The sequence below is a fragment of the Manis pentadactyla genome, chromosome 5 (assembly GCF_030020395.1).
Source record: "Manis pentadactyla isolate mManPen7 chromosome 5, mManPen7.hap1, whole genome shotgun sequence".
NCBI classification, from domain to species: domain Eukaryota; kingdom Metazoa; phylum Chordata; class Mammalia; order Pholidota; family Manidae; genus Manis; species Manis pentadactyla.
The window spans coordinates 83,037,902-83,057,896 of record NC_080023.1 but is presented as its reverse complement, the minus strand read 5'-3'; the positions used below and the strand labels follow the sequence as shown (position 1 = coordinate 83,057,896).

Here is a 19,995-nt window from a genome sequence, read left to right as displayed (position 1 = left end):
CAAAATACTGACTAAAGTTTTCTTTGGAAATGTTGTCATGGATGATTTTTAAAAATGTTTTCTGTATTTTCTAAATATTATATAATGAGAATATCTTACTTTTGAGTTCATAAAAAAGTTAAATTTTTCTCTAAGTGAAAGTTCACATAGTATTGATTAGGAATTTTTGGGTATGAGCTAAGTCAAAGAAATAGGCATTGACTAGTTTAATTAGAAGGGAAATTCACTGGAAAGAAAAAAGCTAGGTTATGGGACCAGAGGGAGGGTGCAAGAACTAGGAGGATCCCACCCGTCCTGAGGCACTAGTCTGGGAGCTGCAGTAAATGAACTCCAGGTCATTTTTAGTCATTTCCTCCCTATGCTCAGTATCACCAAGGAGCTTCTGATTGGTCCAACTCATGTCATATACTTGCTTGCCTTCTGGTAAGGTATTGGTAGAGCCTGGCACCTTGATTTACAGGCCTAGCTATTTCCAAAGTGGGAGGAAATTAAGGTGCTAGTTCCAAATGAAGGAAGAATAAAGAATAATGTCTACTCTGTTGTATTTTTGCAGAAGATAAAATTTCATTGATAAGGAATTATAATTGATTTTTAAAAGTGAAACAACTGTGTTCTACATAGCTGTTTAATTATATTTAGGAGATAGATATACTTTCTTTTCATGTCCTTCCTGGGGCCCTGATAGGTAATCTTTAATGGGTGCATGTGGACATGGAGCAAGAGGGATGTGGGGGTGGGACTGATCCTAGGAGAGCAGTTGTTCATAGAGGAAATATAACATTTTCATTACTAATTTTTCAATTCAAGAACAGTGGCACAGTATTTAATATATTCAGTATAACAAAAATAAACTTTAATTTTATATTATGGCTACAGATTGAGGTGGGATGATCAGATGTTTTAATCAAGATTCTTTGTTTTGCAAATTGAGATGTCCACTTCACAGTAGCTAAAGCCAAAATAGGATGTGATGGAAATTCTAAGTATCTCTAAATCCGGAAGTAGAAAGCCTTTAGCAGAGCCAGGAGCCTTTCAGAGTAGAGAGTGCACAGCCCTTTGCACAGCCCACACAATCAGAAACTGCCGCTGCTTCTCTTGGGTGTTTATGCTTGCTTCTTCTTTCTGCAGAAAGAAAGAGGGAATTTGACTTCCTTCTGGAAATGTGGGCCCTCCAGCTCTCCTAAAAACGTTGCTTCCATTTCAGCCACATGAAGAAACTTTTTACTGAATCCCCTTGAGTGAGACAGACTCTCAGGCTGGCCCCACCCGGATCTACACAGCCTGTCAACTACGAACTACAAGCGTGGCTGGATGTGGGGAAGCGCTTTGCGGTTGAGAAAGTCTGAGAGAAAGGGGTGGTGTGAGCTGAGACTATGCTAAGGTTTGCTCTATATTGTTTAAGAGAGACAGGAACAGTTGGGGAAGAGGAGAGGGTGGGGAAAAGTAGAAAAAGAGTGTTACTGAGAGAAACACTGGAGGAGATTCAAGAAGAGAATATCAAAGAGGTGGGGGAGAGCATCAGAGGGAGAGTGTTTGAGTCAGGGTACTTTGAACTGCAGGAAAGTGAAAGCCTCTCACAGTGCCTTAACCGAGCAAGTTCCTTACATGACAGGAGGTTCTGAGGTAGGCGTAAGTCAGCCATGCAACAATATCACAAAGGCCTAGGTTCCTTTATTTTCTCACTCTGCCATCCTTGGTATGTTCTTTATTGTTGGGCAGTAGAGGATCCAGGCATCACATCCAAACACAGTCAAATCCAAGGCATAAAGAAAATATCTCTTAGCTGTGAGGAAATCCCCAGCAGATTCTCCTTATGTGTTATTGGCCAGGATTGTGTCACATGCCCATTTCTGAAACAGACATTGGGAAGAGCCAGGTTTGGCTTACAAGGTTAAGACTCCCCTGGGAGCTGGGACAGGGCTGTTCTTCCCAAAGCATATGGCTGTTGGAAGAGGGGGCACTGGAACCCCATCAGGTTTCTGAGAGGAGGGAAGCAATGGGGGTGGGGAGGCACCCAGCAGTGCAGGCAACAGAGAAGGAAAAGGAAAATAGAGGACTGGAGTTGCAGAGAGACAGACAGTGAAAAAAAAGATAGAGGAAGGAGGCAGAAAGGTGGGTGGGAATGGTGAAACAGAAGATAGTGGCAGCTCATTAAACTTGGTGTCTTAAGTTAAAAAGCTGCTGTCATATCTTGTGTTCCGGTAGGCACTTACTAGAAGAATGTGTTCTCACTACCATCTGAAAGGCTGGTTAACTTTTCAGTAATTAAACTTATTAGCCATTTTTCAACCTCAGAATAATAAAGGTGATGGCCATTGCAGTCTTCAGGGAGAAAATTACTCTCTCTTTCTCCTTAAAATATACTTAAATTTATCAAGTCATGAAGGAGTTGGGATGAAATAAATATAATGATTATTTAGTTACTTGTTTATGTCTTTGTTTAAAGATTTATCTTTGTAATTGTAAAAGCAGTATAACCATATTAGAAAAGTTAGAAACTAGGTGCATGAAAACAAAATCACCCACAATCCCACAATCTAACAATTGGTGTTATTTGGCAAGAAGTAACTCCTAACTTTTTTTTCATATAATTGCATTAATTTTTGTAGAGTGATTTTTTTTCCCCCAAAACAGTTATATCAGGTACATGGTACAGATTTCAAAATCAAACAAAGGGCATATTAAGAAATAAAGCAGGTCTCCTTCCTCCTATATCTCCTGTTTTCTAGTCTGCCCGTCATCTCACTCCAAACCACTATTACTAATGTCTTTTATTTTCTTCTATAGATAGCCTACTCATTAATAAAGAAATTTGTGTATATATCAATTTTCCACTCTCCTTTGCCACCATGCTTTCTTTTTTAGCCTACTGTGTGTACTGATTTGCTCCTTCCTTTTTTTCATTAACAATATGATGTTGAGGTAATTCCACACATAAAGCCTTTAAAACTTGACATTATAATGTATTCACATATTCATAATCACTATCTTTAATGTCTGGAAAAGATTTGAGTAAATGATGCATCCCTGTCTTCAAAAAATATTTATCAATCACCTGCCACATTAGCAGGGCCCTAGTGATTCTAAGATTAAAAGATGGACCACACCATTGAAGGAGTCACAGCAGAGTAGAGGAGGAGGGCAGGTAAACAAGTCATTGCAAGCAGTCTCCAAATGCCACTGTGGAAGATGCAGGAGGTGCTGAAAAGAGGGAGTCTTGAAAACTGATTAGAAGTGCTGAGGATAAGTAAGAGGAGTCAGCTTACAGATAAAGGGCAAGGAGATCACTTCAGGCAGAGATCAGGAATGACACGTGCAAAGGCAGAAAAATGTGAGGTAACATTGTGGCTCAAGTGGCCACAAGAAGTTGGGAATATCCCCTACTGCCCTGTCTTAAAGCTGTGGCCAAGTCTTCAATATAAATAATGCTATCAGGTCAACTTGCAGTATATAATTTTTTCCATATTTTGGAATTGTTCTTTGGCTAGGTTCCCAGAAGTGGGACTGCCGAGTCAAAACATAGGAGCAAAACTCTGACCTTCAACATACAGCCAAAATGCTTTCCAAATGCACAGTATCTTTCATAACAACTCCAACAATGCATGAGCAAGTGAGTGCTCATTATCTTTCTATCTTTATCATTCATTTGTTCTAATGTTTATTTCTTTGGTTACTAGTAAGGCCCATTTTCACCAGATATTTATTAATATTCCATTTCTTATATATGGCTTGTTTTCTGTTTATACTTAATCATTGAGATTCTATATTTTACTTAACTGTATGAACCCTACTTACAATTTAGATATTCAGACTTTTTCTCATGTTTGCTGTCAATATATATTTTGTGGGTTAGGTTGCCTTTTAAAACAATGTTTTCGTTTTAAAACAATGTAGAAGTTTTAAGATGTTACCCAGTCATATCCATTGATCATTTCCTACTATTGCTTCTAAAAGTTGAGGAATACTTCTAGCTTGAGGTTTAACAACTCTCCTATTTTCTGCCGGTTTGCTTTAAAAGTATATTTAACTCCCAGAACTTACTTTTGACATGTGAAATGAAAATTCAACTAGTTCCATGCCCTCTGCAAATTACCAGTTATCAGAACTTTTCCGTCTTTGTTAATATTTATTTCGAAGATAAATCCTGCTTAGGGATCAACTCAGTCAGTCATTAATTGGATCTAATTTCTAGTCCTTTTCCAAATTGTATCACATCAGCTTGAGACGGACCTTCCTCTGACTTATCCAGGAATCTGCAGCAACTGTTCTATTTATATTTGGAATGAATTACAATATAGCAAAAATAGGCCTAGGTAAAGCCTGTCAGTGCCTTCCTGTTCATAGGGAATCAGCTGCTGAAAGCTGACCTTACCTTCGAAGCCTACCGGATTGGTGAGAGTATGCTGTGTGTTTTGGATGGGTGGAGGGTACTTTGAGGGAGAAAGGGTTATTTCATCCTAAGGACTGAAGTCACTCTTAGCCAGTGTCAGTCTGTGGTATGAATGGGTATGATCTCCTGATGCCCCCACTTTTGTGGGTACCCTGGCTCCTACCTGTCAGCTCAATACAAGCCTTAATCTGTTGCAAGGCCACACCTAACTCAAAGTGTGGCTTATTGTAAGGAAAAGTTAACTTCTTGCCCCTCCAAAGCTGGACTGTAGGTTGTCAACTAACTAGCCAGTGTTTGAGCAAAGTGAGAGGGTGTTAACTAGGGAAACCCTCAAACAAAAGTGTTCTTAATTATTACCTGGGGTGCTTAGGAAACACGCAGATTTTTGTGCCCAGTACCAGTTTACACGAAGTGGTGTTATGAAATTTTCCCGATCTCGTTTCTCTTTCTAGCTTTTTAAAACCTTAAAAAAGTTCCCTTAGACGTTGGCATACAGTTCTGAGCGGTTCTTCATTCTTCTTCCAAGAAATACTGGTATCTACTTGCCAGCACCTATGAAAATGTTCCACGAGGAGGGCGGATACTCCAACTAATGGGCACACCTTCTCAGGTAGGGCTCTAAAAACATTTTCCAGCCACGGGTTCTACCTTTTCCTAGGCTTAATGGTTCACTGTCTATAAGCCCAAGTCGGATATCCCAGAAGACCATCCTGGAGCTCCAGGACTCCGGTCAGTGTCGGGAACCAGTCGGGGTCCTCGCACTCTCCGTCCCGCGGAGGGCATTCGCTGTCTAGGTCTGTGTTGTTGCCACCCCTTAGAGCGAAGATCATGCCCTGGTCAGGCCTCCTCTGGGCCATCTCTCCGTCCTCGTCCTCTTTTCTGGGACGAAGCTCATTTCCCTGCAGGTGGGGAGGCTGGGTTGGAGCCACACCGGGATTCAGGAGTCTTTCCTCTGCAGTCTTCCTGATTCGCCCCTCCACTCCCCTCTCTTTTCTCGTCCTTCCCGAACATCCGATCCTCCCCCTTTCCCCCAGCGAAGTCTGCGACCCTTCTCTCTGCGGCTCTCCGGCCGGCCGGGCGTCTCTGCTCGCGGCAGAAACCGGAGGCGGAGGCGGGCCGGTGACTGCGCTCACACCGGAAGGGGGCGCGTCGGGGCGGGCGCCTGAGGACTCCCCGCTCGCGCAGCAACTCCGCCCCGGAGCGGCGTCTTCCCCGCCGTCTCCCGAAGCTGTCTGCAGCTGTCGCGGCGGAAAGGGACCCGCAGCTCAGTCCCGGTCGCTCCGCCGGGCTGCTCCCAGATGGCCCGCTCCCGGACGCTCTCCCTTCTCCCTGCCTCCTGCTGTCAGCCGCACCCACCCGCCACAGCGCTCGGGTCCCGTGGCGCCCCGGCGGCCAGAGAGGGGCGGGGAGGAGGGGAGCGCGCAGAGCGGACGGCCGCGGAAGCGGCGGCGCGCGCCCCAGCCCGTGCGCGCGCCTCACCGAGGCTCCGGCGGCGGGCCGAGCCGCGGGCGGCGGGCGGAGGAACAGGAGCCGAGCGGGCGGAGCGAGCGGTGGGCGGAGCAAGGGGTGGGAGGGCGCGCACGAGCGGGCGGGCGGGTAGCGTCTCCACCAGCATCTGCCGCGGCCGCGTTTGCCCGAAGCCCGGGCACCGACCCACCACAGATCGCCTGGCGGACGGACGCGGGCGCACGCTTGTGCTCCGGGCTAGCTTCGGCGAGGCTCCCGGGGGCAGCTGGCGGATTCCTCTCCGGCTCGCGGCCACGTCGGCTCGGGCGGCCTCGACGCGCAGGGTCTGGAGGTGCGGGAGCCGCTCTCCGCCGGTCGGTCCCCGCGCAGTTCAGCCCGGGCCGCCGCCGCGGCCCCCAGCGGCGTCCCCGAGTCCCCGCTCCCCGCCGGGCTGCCCCGAGCAACGGTGCTCAGGGGCCCCAAACTCGGGCTGCCGGGGCAAGTGTCTTCATGAACCCAGAGGATGTCCGGGAAGCACTACAAGGGTCCTGAAGTCAGTTGTTGCATCAAATATTTCATATTTGGCTTCAATGTCATATTTTGGGTAAGTTGGAGCGCTTCTGGATTGCAACTATTGTGGCTGATCGATTGGCAAAGATTTCCCCCACGTTGCTCGATGCCTTTACTTTTCGCAGCCCCTCGGGCGCTTGCCGGAGCAAGGAGAGGCATTTGCCTTTCGCCTTTCCAGCTTGCGTGTTGGAGAGATCAACATTTAATCCTTCTAGGAATGGGAAAGGTAAAAAGAAAAACCGAGCTGGAAAGGGGGCACCCAGGCCTTGGGGTGGCTTTATAAGGGATGCAGACGAAAGAACCGCTCGGCAGTTTGAGAAATGAGCAGCCACACGAATTAGATTTGCTCCCAGTGGGGTATGGATGTTGGGTAGAGCGTAGTGTCATAATAGGGAAGGCTATTCGGGCAGAGCCGACCCCGAGGTCCACCTTCTAACAGGGATCTGATTGGACGAGGGCTTGGCTCGGTGTTGCCGCGGCTGGTCTGTGCCATGCTCAGCGTGTATCTTCTTGCACCATCTCGGGCTTTGTGTAGGATGCAGATGTGGTGTATATGATTCTGTAATATGCACGTAAATAAGGCTTCCTGCAAGCTCTTCCCTTGAAGCTGGAAAGCGCTCCTTTTGCGTTATGGACTGGCTAGTGGGCGTGTAGGATGGAGGGATTTATTTCTATACATATGTTGTCAGGATAATAACAAGTCACCATCAACATATGTTTCAGTGTGCTCGTGCCTCACGTCCTCCTTTTCTAAGGAGTAGCACAGAGTGGGCTGTTTTGGGGAAACCCTGGAGAAATGCAGAGAAGGTGTGAGATGTTTTATTGGGGTTATAGGGAGAGCAAATGCTTAAACGCAAAATTCAAACCACGCTTTGGCTCCGCTGGTACTACAATGTGCTGGGCACCTATTGTAATTAGGCTGGGACGCCTATTCTTTGGTTTTGTTTGGATTCTTTTCCTTGATCTCATGTGTTCAGCTATCAGACAAAGAGTTCAGTAGGACAAGGGAAAACGTTGATTCAAAGACCACGTTATTTTCTCTCCCCATCTCATCGCGTCCCATCCTCTTCCTTACTGGGCACCCGTGCCCCGATGGAAAGTAAAGATGGTGGCTGTCTGGGGGGTTGTCCAAGTTGCTCTTCATTGTAGGTTCAGTGTGAGATAAACAATAATCCAACCGTGGGATCAGTAATAATCCACAGCAGTCTGAACACAGGGTGTATTTATTTTGATTCTCCTTTAATTTTGGCCATCTGCTGTAAACATGTCCATCTAGGAGAGTAGTTATCAATACAGTTCTTTATACTCTTTTTTTTTTTCTAAAACACATTTACTGGACTATTTCATTTTTCTTTTCTGTTTTCTACAGTAGTATCTTGCATTGGTCAGGTGTGTTTTGCAAACGGAAATAAAAGGGATTGGAGACCACTTTCTGTGTTGGCATGTCATCCGTCTTCAGGACGGATAAAGATAGTGAGGGGGGTGGGTCACATGAATAAATATTATACCCAGTCATTGACAGTTTTTTGCCAGTGATCACACGTGATTCCTGTTGTGGACATCCCCCTCCCTGTAGTCAAACAATGATGCAAATACAGGAAGAAGAAATTATTGTCTTTGCTGCTGCTGCTTTTTTCTTTTAACCTCTGCTGGAAATATTTAAAAGTGGTGAGTAGTCACATTTCAGAGTGGGGTGTTTTGATTTTATTGGAACTCGAAACTTTATGCCTTGGAGAGTCAGGTACTGCTCAATTGTTGGGGTAGTGAGTCTAGGCCCCTTGTTTCTACTTGAATACTTCCAAAGTTGCACATTTCAGCTTCCAGGCAACAAAAAGCACCCAGGGGCTTTCTCTGCAGTTTTATAACGGGAGGTGGAAAAGAAATAAAGGGATTTGGGCCTGTTTCCCTGACAATTTGATGTCATTTTGTAGAATGTACAGAGGCAAATTTAGTATTTTCTGTGGATTAGGTTATAGCAAAACCCCTGGAATTGTGAAGAGCTTCAAAGAATTGCAGGGTGCTTGCATAGAGAGAGATCCAGAATAGAACCACATCTTGTCTGACTTTGAAGGTCTTCATTTCTGGGGGGATTTTTATAAGAAGCCTGAAAACAGACCTAGGCTGTGGAACTAAACCAGCTGCTTCAGGCAGAATTGTTAAGTAGATGCTTCTGTTACATGGGCCCTTCTCTTACTCTGCTTTCTACACACCCTGTCCCTCCTCTCTATGCCTAAAGCCATTTACTCTGATGCCCCCTCATACCTTTCCTATCCTGCTGTCTGCTTCAAAATTACTACATTTTTATATCTCCCAGTTTATCAGTAACATGATCTCTAGTCATGACCAGGAGAAAGGCAACTCTGAGATTTGGTTAAAGTAAAGCAGACTAAGATGTTAAGTGACTGAAGAACTGGGGTCAGTTTTACCTGTCAGCCTGCTTTTGTAGAGTTGCACACCCTCTGCTCTCTACAGGGTCACCATTCCTGTCTGTGATTGCCACAAACAGACTCAGTCCTACTTTTATACAGTTATGAAGAAGAGATTGATAACAGAGAATATGGATTCCTAATCTTTCATTTACACACTGAGAAATGCTAGAATAAATCTGAAATATGTTGAAGACATCTAGAAGTATCGTTCTGGTAAAATAAAATCGAACATATAGTAGCACCAGCTTTGAGTGTTTGGTTCTCTTACCAATGGGTAGTTTGACACCTTGCTAGTCCCTAAGTGCCCTGGGCCTCAATTTTTCAGCTTTTAAAATGAGGGAGTTGGATGAGTTGTGAGGTTCTTTCTAGTTCTGACAAAGAATGAGTCTATAGAATTCCATTATGCTGGGGAAGAAGAATACAGGAGACAGGCACCAATATATAATGAAAGTAACATATATTGGGACATCTGTTAAATTACAGAAAGATCCTTTCATTAAAAAAAATCCCTTATTTCTTCTCAGCTTATTCGCTTATTGGTATAGTATGCATTCTTCTCTGTCCCCACTGTGAATCTCAAATGCAGTCCTGTGAGTCATTAGATATATTTTTATTATTAGAGTTACAAATTCCTTTTATATAACAGTTGTAATGATATTCTGAGTAACAAAGTCAACATCTTGTACAGATTCCTTTCTCATTAGTTGTCATAGGGTGGTGGGGAAAATCTCATTTTTCCTATTTTGTATTGGAAGAACTCAAGCCAGAAGGGAATTGATTTTATGGAGGGTGTCACCATAGTAGGACATTTTTGGAAAACCCTGAGGCTATTTTGGGGTGGGAGAGGAAAAGGGAGTTTTGTTTTAAAGTAGCTTCTTTTTGATACTGTACCCCCACATCTCATCTTCTACTGCTCTGCACACTTTAAGATTCTGGCTCTTATACTTAACTGTCCTCGGCAATTAAATTGATCTGGTATTCTGGTTATCTATTGCCATGTAACAAATAAACCTAAAATGTAGTGGTTTAAGCCAAGCTTTAGTACTGTATCTCACCATTCTGTGATTTGACCAGATTTACCAGGGCAGTTGCACTTGGGGTCTTGTCCGCAGTTGCCGTGAGATGCGACTGGAGCTGGAGGTCTCGGAAGGCTTGTTGGGGTGGGATGCCCCAGATGGCACACTCACAAGACTGGCAGTTGATACTTGCTGAGATCTCTGCCAGGGGTGTTGGCTGGAATACCCAGATGTGGCTTCTCTGTGTCTCTGAGACAGGAAGAAGCAGCTTCCAGCCAGTTAAGGCTATAGCCAGAACAGGCCCGATGTCACTTTCATCTGATTTGCTGGTTAAAGCACAGATGGAGCCTGCTTAATTTCAAGGGGTAAAGAAAGAGATTCCACCTTTTGGTGGAAAGATGTCAAGGTCATGTGGATTGTGGCCGTCTTTGGAAAATACAGACACTGTACTGAGCCTTATTTCTTGTTTGTAAATGAAAGATAATGTTATGTAATGGAGTTGTAGTTTCAAGGATTCAGTGAGATAATGTATTACTCAGTACAATGCCTCAATAATTAACAAATGGTGAATATCATTGTTGTTATCATATCCAGATTTCATACTAGTTCTATCCTGGACTATAGAACTTCTAGAACACCTGGTCTAGTGTTTTGGCATCATTACCACCAGGTAATCACGATGCCCTTAAGATGTATGAAAGAGATGAGGCGAATGGATTCAGAAGATTGAGTTGTTGTTTATTAGAACAACACCCTATGGAACAGTGGAAGCTTGCAGTGACTTGGGAGGACCAACTCATTTTTTTCTTCTCTTTGCTGTACAAAGATTAGAACAGCCTTGGATACTTGAGGCCAAATTTCTCTTTGATGTGCTTTCCAGTATTACATTGCATCTTTAAGTGGAGGCTTATCCTGAGTTGTTGGTGGAATGTTGTATCTAATTTGTTTTCATAGGGTTTAAATTCAGAGAAGAGAGAGATTTAGGGAACCTTGGGGGGGCATCAAGTAGGAAGCCTTATCTTATGATTCACTATAAATTGTAAGATGTTCTGGAATGATGATACATCAGCAGTTTATAAGTCATAATTTTTGTTTTAATTTGCTAGACATCTGTTAGCTTCGATGGCAACCAGATGGGACTCTAAATTGCCTTTTGAATTACAGGGAAATGGTAGAAAGAAAGCTAAAAATGGTTATGAAAATGTCTTATGGGAAGAAATATAAGAAGGTGTACAGACCTCAGTGGAGGAAGGAATGGAATACTTGCTTGCTTGGTCTGGCTTCCCCTTGGGTCAGTGAGAAGGCACTGAAGCATTCCCACCTGATGATATGCCTAGAAGATTGGAATGAAGCCTAGGGGAAAAGTTGGAAAACCAAATAATGTTCCACTCACCATAAAATTGCCAAGGTGAGCTTATGTGGATGGTTTACTCTGTCTTACTATGTCTGTAGTAATAGTCTCTGGCAAAAGGTGAAAGTAACCTGTATTTTAACAGAGCTTTATAATTATGATGTCTTTCTTCTAAATATCACTAAGTGTCTTACCAGCATATTATGATACCTTTTGTGACAGATGAAGAAATTGGAGTACAGAGGTGTGGAGTGACTTTTGAGGTGTTGAAGAACATGTCAAGGTTCACTTTTGGAGTGTTAAGTCTCTGCCAGTTACTATAGCCCTAGCTTCTCCTTTGAAAGTTATTTTAGAAGATGCTTGTTATTTTAAAATAAAACATTAAGTAAGTCACTTACATCTGTTCATAATTGAAAAGTGATAAAGTTTTTGCATATGCCTCAATTAACACCACCCACAACCACAAAAAAGTTAGGATGAAAATGTTGTTAAAGGATATGATAGAATAATAAATGATTGTGTAGTCTAAAAATTCAGAAATGAAAATTGGAATATTAAAGACAATGTTCTTGAGTTACATGCTTCTTTCTATATGTAACACTGATGACTGTCTTAAATTTCTAACTTCCAAATGATCATACTTCACTGGATTATAAGGGCCTCAGCTGCAAGGACTGTCTCTCAGTCATGTTCATAAGCCCAGTGTCTAGCACAGTGTCTGAAACACAGTAGGTGTTTAATAAATGTTTGGTGAATGAACAAATTACAGAATCATTGGAAAGTACATAGGTGTCATCTCTAACATCCTATTCAGTGAGGCATTTCTCTCTAACACCCTGCCAACCCTTCTAAGGATGGATCTACTTTTGGACCACTTTAATCATTAGACTTTCATCTCTCCTTGAAGTAGATCTAATCTGTTTCTCTGTAACTTCCATCTTCCTAATTTACTACTGTTGATTTTTCTTTTATTTTGAAAAACAATCTCAAACCTGCAGAAAAATTCCAAGTGGTGTGATTTGTTTTAGTCCTAAAGCATTTGAGAAAAGGTTGCCAGGATGATGGCTATCACGCCAACACCTCAGTTTATATTTCCTATAAATTCCTGTAGGATATTCTCCTAGACCGCCACAGTACAGCAATTACATAACAGGAAATTACTATTGATACATTACCATCATCTAATCCTTAGACCTCATTCAAGTTTTCCAGTTGTTCCAATTATGTCTTGCAAAGCAAAGGAATCCAGTTCAGAACATACTTTGCATTTAGTGAGGTCTTTTTAGCCTCTTTCAGCCCTTTCCTGTGAGGATCTGGACACTTTTGAAGATTATAAACCAGTTGTTTTGTAGAATGTCCCTCAATTTGGGTTTGTCTGCCATTCCCTCATTTTACATTCAGGTTTTGCATCTTTGGCAGGAAAATTACAGAAATGGTACTGTGTTCAACTTGTTACACCCCAACAGGTGGCACTAATTTCACTTTGTCCCATTTCTGATGATGGTCACTTGATTAAAATGTCTGCCAAGACTGTCCACCATTAAGTTACTCTTTTCCCTTTTTAAATTAATACATATGTTGTGACAAGTTACTTTGAAACTATATAAATAGGCCATTTCTCATCAAATTTTCAATCATCTAATTTATTTACATCAGTAAGAACTTATCATTTCCTTTTTTCAGTGTGTTTTAATGAAGTAGTTACTTTCATTACTTCCTCTGAGGTTCCTATTGGTCCTGGGTTTGGCATTCTATCGCAGTCTTTTCATGCTGCCTCCTATGCCCTTAAGTCCTGTCATTCTTTGATCACTTATTTGCTTTCTGGCAGAACAAGATGTTCCAAGTTGATCTTGTCGTTTATTGGTGTCATCTTTTTTCGTCTTCCATTTCTGCAAGGAGCCCTGGTTCATTTGAGTGGAGAATGGTATTTAGAGGCCAAGATCTGGTCACTAAGTGTGCTCATTGCCATGGTGTATCAGCACCCCTGGCGCCTCTCAGTGGACAGATCTTTGGACTAGGTGTATGTGTACACATAGATGCACACAGACCCATTATTTACAGCTGCATTTCTACCTTTATCTATGTATTTTGAAAACCATTAGTTTTCAAATCCCTATCTGATACCACCAAGATTTTTGTAAGTTTTTCCTTTTCTATATTTATAGCTACCTTCTTTGACAGTGGGATTCTTAGTTCCCATTATTTTTAATGATTTACTTCTTTGACAAATCTCCCCATATGTAGCAGTCTTGCACAGCTGCCTCTGCCCCTCACATGGTTGCCCTCCTTACCTGCTGGTGCTCCAGCATGCCACACCACAACCCTACACCCTCAGGTGAATACCCTCTACTCTTACCTTGCTCTGATGCATTGCTCTGTGCTTCCACATCCCTCCCCATACCTGTCCTGCACAAAAGCATATCTTGCTTGGCTTCCACTAATGGCTTTAGGACTGATTCTTTTCAGGAAGGAGGAAGGAAAAGACCTAGGTTACTCTTGAGAAGGCTGACCTCCCTTCTCCATAGCTCTTCATTATTTAAAAATAGCTATTATGTTATGTCATTCCCCCCATTTTGCACTTTAAGCTCTTAGTTCCTCCATGTGTTCTTCATATATTATTTCCAGATTGTTCTTCGCTCTGGTCATGATACTCTGTCTGTGGTCCTATTTGGACACACCTCCATTAATGTAGCAACCAGCATGGAACACATTCTTTACACACTGTTCCACTCATCCAGAGAGCTGTGGGCTGTTAGTCTCAAGTACCTGCTTAAGTCTCTATGCCATGCTGGACCTAGAGGCAGAAGCCTTGACTACTGCCTGGATTCATCTTTGAGTAAGTTACTCTCACAAATTATTTCCTTAGTTGCTCATCTAAAATATAGGGAAAATAATTCCAATGGCTTGCTGAGTTATTATTCAGTATCAAATGTGCTCATGCATGTGAAGTTGCTTGTAAAAGGTAAATGTCTCGACGCAGATAGTAGTTATTAAACAGCACATACTTTTCCTGGCAGTCAGAGAACATTGTTGGTTCAAGCTGAATTTCCAGTGATGAAATCTTCACCTCTTTCTCAAATGGACTATTAAACCCATCCCTAGGCTAATCAGAAACCCTAATCCTCCACTTAATTATGTGAATTCAGATTTAATACTATATATTTATTCTATTTAAATGTCTTATTCTGGCCCAATGGCGTGCAAAGTGTGCTAACAGCAGCCTGAGGTTTCCTTGAGGTGTGCTCAGGCCTGAGTGGGAGTGTCTCTGACCTCTCTTTCCCCAGAGAAGTTCAGCCATTAGGTTTGATTTGTGGGATGACACGAAGGATTTTTCTTGAAAAAAAAAAAGAGTCTACTGTTTAAACAAACAGTTGAAAAACCACCATTCTAGCCTTCAAATGTTTTCGAATCTTGATGGTCAAGGAATGCTTTAAAAAAAGTTACTCGTCATTTGGGTTTTCTCCTATGCATGTACTTCACATGCATGACGTCTCTCTCACGAATAAGGGGTGACTTCTGTAGGATTAGTTGATATCTCAGCCCTTTAGAGATATAGCAGCCTAATTAGTTAAGTTGCTAGTCAGGAAATTTCAGTCTTCCCACCAGGAAATCTGATTCAGTAGGTCCAGGATGGTGTGTGTGTGTGTGTGTGTGTGTGTGTGTGTTCGTTCGTGTGTGTGTGTGTGTGTGTGTGTGTGTGTGTGTTCGTTCGTTCTAAATCCCTGCAGGTGATTCTGATGCTCAGTTGAGGTTGAGAAGCACAGGCTTGTTTTTCTTGGCAACAAAGGCATCTCTTCCCATTGCTCTCTGGAGGGGACTTGTGAGGGAGCTGGGAGTGGGTGGTGTGGAGCTATGACCAAAGGGTGACTGATTTCACCGACACATGAAGCTTGTGTTCTTTGCTTGTGAGAAAAAATAATGTGGCGTATTTTATCCCTCATGGAATTTTTTATTAATTCAAAAATACCAGTTTATTTTTAAACCTGAAAGCCCTAAAAACAAAATGAGACAATCTCTGCTAAAGAGAACCTCTTGTGCCGCGTTTGGTATGCTAAAAATTAGTAGCGTGTAGTTATTTACTCGACAGGAACAGTGAAGAAATAGACATTTTGTTCCTCTACCCTTGCTGTTCGGCGCCCTGGAGCACAGTGGACTGGGTCTAGCCACAGGCCCCAGACCGTGAACTACCCTCCCCTTCCAGGATCAGCCTCCCTGCTCAACATGCTTCCTTTCAGCCTCTATTTCCCAGGCTTCCTCCTGTGCCCCTCCCCCCCCCACCCGCGCAAAGTCCTCATTCTTGGTGGGGGGTAGGTTGGCTTTGACATGGCAATGGCAGTTTCATTGACTTCACTGCTGTAATGCTGCAGTAAGGATGTTTCTTCTCCCACATCCAAATGTGCGGCACTGACACAAATTGCTGACAGTAAAGCAAACCCCACAGACCCAAACCTGGTATTTGTCAGTTTTCTTTAGAAAGAAAAGTTTCAATGTAGAATATTCAGAGTGTGCGTAATGAATTTCCCTATTATTTTCTTGACTGCTTCCTTTCTCTTTACCCTCTTAGAAAAATTAGGAGTTTGATTTAGGGGGCTCCTAAAGTGGAAATCTTTTGAAAGAAATAAAATTTTGAACACAAATCTAAATTATTTCTCGGAGCAGTTTTACTGGGGCATCGTTCTCACCACCCTTAAAAACAAACCCAGAATGGCATATGAACCCTGTAGTTAACCCTGGGGTATTATCTATATTACATAAAGGATCATTAATTGTGAAATGCAAGGAAGAATTTTTACACAATTTAATCACCAACCTCAGTAACAAAATGATATTTGGAAGTGGATGACAAAACATTAGCCCCCTTTCTTTGAAAAGACATAGTGATGTTCTTATACCTCTTCCAGCAACTAATTTACTATTTAGATAAGAATTACAAGACATAGGGCTCTTCTTACTTGTTGAATTTTTTTCGAAATTTTACTTGGCACTGAATCTTGAATTTCTAAAAATCTGGAGGGAACAGCTGGTGCTCTAATAAATATTCAGGCCAGCTATTTTAATGCTTTGTACTTAATTAAGTAGTCCTAGTAAAGGGGAACACTTGACTTCAGCATTTCTCAAAGTATAATGTTTTGCTTCCAACAAAAATTTCCCCCAGCTGTTAATATTTCCCCCTGGAGCAGCCTTGAAACTGAATTCTGCCAAGTAAGTAGTTCTAATCACTGTGGCAGCATTTAATGCCAAAACTTAGTTCTCCTGTTTTAAGGTGGTAGTCTGGTGTCAAAATGGCCCAGCCCTTTAACTGATGAGGACTCCACAGGTCATTAACCTTTCAGAAAAATTCTTTATATGGTCTAAAATTAGAGAGTGATGCAGGTTCACTCTGACTTGGGCATTCTTGTACCTTGTGGTAAACAAGCAGAAGTCTGGTGTTAAGTTTGGAACTTGAATGTATTTGGGTTTTTACCTAGCTCCATGCCTAGGCCTGTGACCTTAGACAGGTGACTTAGTCACCTTGCTGTTAAGTCTCCTCCTCATCCGCAAAATGGCATCCTTAGTAGTTGTATTAAGTAATGTTATTAATAGTAGTATTAAGACCTAACACTTCAGAGTCCTAAGGATTAGAGGAGTTATATGTATAAACCGCTTGGAATATTCAATAGGTATTAGTAATTATTACTTTATTTTCTTTAACACCCATAATTTCTTTGGTTGTTTTTTGCTTAACTTCTCTCAGAACCATTAAAATAGTACTACGCTGTAACCTGTATTTTCTGTTCTCTGTAACGTTCTGCCTATCTAAGTGCATTCTCAAAATAACTGAAGGGAAAAAAGATCTACAAGTGTTCACAATGTTCTTTTCATTGTAACAAATGGCATGTAATACCAGATCATGAATTCACATCTATTGTTTGTTGTTAATTTTCACATTTTTCTTTACCCAGTTAGATTCACTTTTCATTTTTTTGTAAAACCAAACAGTCTCATATTAGTGTTTTGTACTGGAAAGTTGAGTTTCTAATGTGGTGCTCTGGTGTTAGACCTAACACCTGTGGAAAATAGACACACTTTATTGACAACTGTTAAATCTGCATATTCTGGAAATATCTAGATGGCTGTAACTATATATGCTTATCTTTTGGGTATCATAAGTCCTGCATATTCTGGTCATTGTTTAACTCTGTATTTCAGACAAATTCTACATGTTGTGAAGGTGGATATCAAGTCAGGGATACAGATAATTCAGGCTCTCCCCTTGTATGTCCTTCCAGTCAATGTGTAAGTAGGATTTTGGCCTGAACTACGTGGATCCTTGACTACATGGATCACCATCGTGGTAAGGGATGACTGCAAGGCTTCTCCTGTGGGGCATTAATGGGGGCACTGAGAGCTGGGTTCTTTGCCTCCAGTACTCTCCCCTGATGGAGAAGACCCCAGCTGTCATATTTCCAAGCATAATCTTCTCTCTGGTCTCAAGGCTGGGAGAAAAGGCCAGGGCATTCTAATTCAGTAGGTGCACGGAGCCTTGTCATTTCTTCCCTTGTGGAAGGTGTGCAGAAAATCCCAGCTCTTGAAGGAGGGGTGGGATGCAGGGGAGGATTAAGGAGCATTTATACTGTAGTATTTGTTGGTAAAAAAGAAGGATCTACAGCATGACAGGTTACTGTAGGAGCATATTTTAAGTACTTTTAACTTCTCTGTAACAGCCCCAGCACTACTGATTTAGATTCACTCCCTGACCTCATGGTCCACTGAGGGTTTGTGACTCCTTGTTGAAAAAGCACTGAAGTCACCTTGTTCCCCCAGCCCACGCTTGTGGATTCCCATGAGTGTCTGGAGGATGGTCACCTGACGGCCCAGAGCAGCGACCCCAAAGCTCAGTGATTTGCACACTGCCTGCGTGGTTGGTTTAGGGCACACTCGTGCACCGCCCTGGAGTTCTCGGGTTTGAATGTGCGTACAGTTCAGGGGGATCTTGTCTAGATTGCCTGCTCCAAGTCAGTAGGTGCGGGAGGCGCCAAATGCCTGCCCTTTAACAAGTTCCCAGGTGAGGCTGATGACGCTGGGCCACTGATCTCATTTTGAATGGCGAGGATCTAGACCATTTCAAACTTACTCTTTTCTTTTAAATTGACTTCCTTTTTAAACCTTAAAAACATTGATATAAAAAGGAAACTTGAAAAATATTACTATTGAAAAGCATACAATGACAATAATCTGGCTTATTAACTTCTAGGTAGTTATTGGTGCCTGCTGGCAGGCCTGAGTCAGAGGCTCATTTTCCTCTGTTACAGTGGAGGTTAACAAGTGTACAAAGTGTTTGACATCCTGCATCCAACGGAGGCTTTCTCCTTGACTAGACCAGGGATTAAAAGAAAGTTCAAAAGGAAATGACTTTCTTATTCAAGGTTATTTAATGCTGTATTCTAAAGTTGTCTCCTCTGGCACCCCAGATCACCAGGGAGTCTCACTTTGGGAAACACTGCTTTTCAGTAATTCACAAGAAGGTATGCATTTAAAAGCTGAGACCTATTGGTGAGATGAATGAATCTCTAGATGTATGTTCGGGGGAGTGTGTTGAAATGTTTTGCCTACTCTAGGTTTTGTTTCCTATGGGGGAGAAAAGAGTTGTATCCTCCATTTCTGAAAAGTTGCTAACCCCAGGCCCAGTGAATAGTTACATCTTAGGTATGAAAAGGAAAATGCTTTGGGAAATTGGATCTCAGGCTCACAGGAAGTCGACCTTAAATACTTAGGAATTCTATCTTAGTGGGTTTCTTCCTCTCCTCTCCTAGTCCTTTAAGTTACATCGATTATGTTCACTTTAGAATGAGTAGATTTATTTGATACATTTTTTAAAAGAATAAGGCACTCTCTTTATACTTTCCTATTGCAAAAACAATGAACAGCATTAATATGCTTTTTTAAGGAAAATAAATTCATCACACTCCCAATAATACCTTCTTTTGGTTCAATTATATTAAAAGTGGAGACTCTTAGTCAAATATTTTTTGAGTAGGAACAAACACCCAAAGACAAACAGACAAAAAAACTTATTTAGAGTTTCACTTGTTGCTTAACAAGGATTTGAATTCAGCAAACCTCAGTTACTTAACTTTGTAAAGAAAAAAATGTGCTTTTCCATCAATAGCTTTTAAATATTCCTTCTGACTTTACCAGCATTTCTATTTCCCCCCTCAAGATAACATTTAGAATAAGTGTTTCAACATACAGAACAAATACCTTGTGAGTAAACATCAATTTCACACAACTGAAAAAAAAATCAATAAATCTGCTTTAGGCATGTGGAAAACTCTGGACTTTTAAAGAGAGTTATGGTGTTAAATAACAGAAGAACAAAAACCCCCAAACCCAGACTTGCAGCTGTAAATGTTTCTCAGCATGACCTTTATGAAGACAGAACAATGTCACTGGGAACTTTCTGAGCACCTGCTCCATCGCTGGTGCCCTGCTTCACTGGGGATGGGTGGCAGTTGCCCACATGACAGCTCAGGTGAGAAATGCTACTTAGTACTTTTAACAAAAAACTCATAAATGGAATAGTAGGGAAAAATAATGTTTCTTTGGTGCCAGTTATTTTAATGTTGTCTATTTGTATTTGAAGGAATAATTAAATGAGGAGATGCTAGATGTTGATTATATGTGGCATTTTCATTTTTTTCCTGAGGCTGCAAGATTGAATGATTCCTAATATTCTTAGTATATGCGTTGAGAGTTTTAAAATGGCTCTTCAGTGAGGATTTGAAACAATTACACAAAAGTCTGAAAATAGTT

General features: G+C 42.0%; 1 protein-coding gene across 2 annotated transcripts in view; it reads left to right on the top strand.

The window, feature by feature from the left end:
* The first annotated feature begins 5,191 nt into the window (after positions 1–5,191).
* Positions 5,192–19,995, top strand: part of TSPAN5 (tetraspanin 5) — a 160,198-nt gene continuing 145,394 nt past the window's right edge. Inside the window, exon 1 of one of the 2 annotated variants that reach the window (XR_008997806.1) lies at positions 5,192–6,440. Coding sequence is in view for 1 of the 2 variants with exons in the window: in XM_036914064.2 (XP_036769959.1) it covers positions 6,360–6,440 (81 nt within the window). In the remaining variant the exon portion in view is untranslated. The remainder of the gene's footprint in view (positions 6,441–19,995) is intronic. The other variant, XM_036914064.2, reaches the window with a different exon arrangement.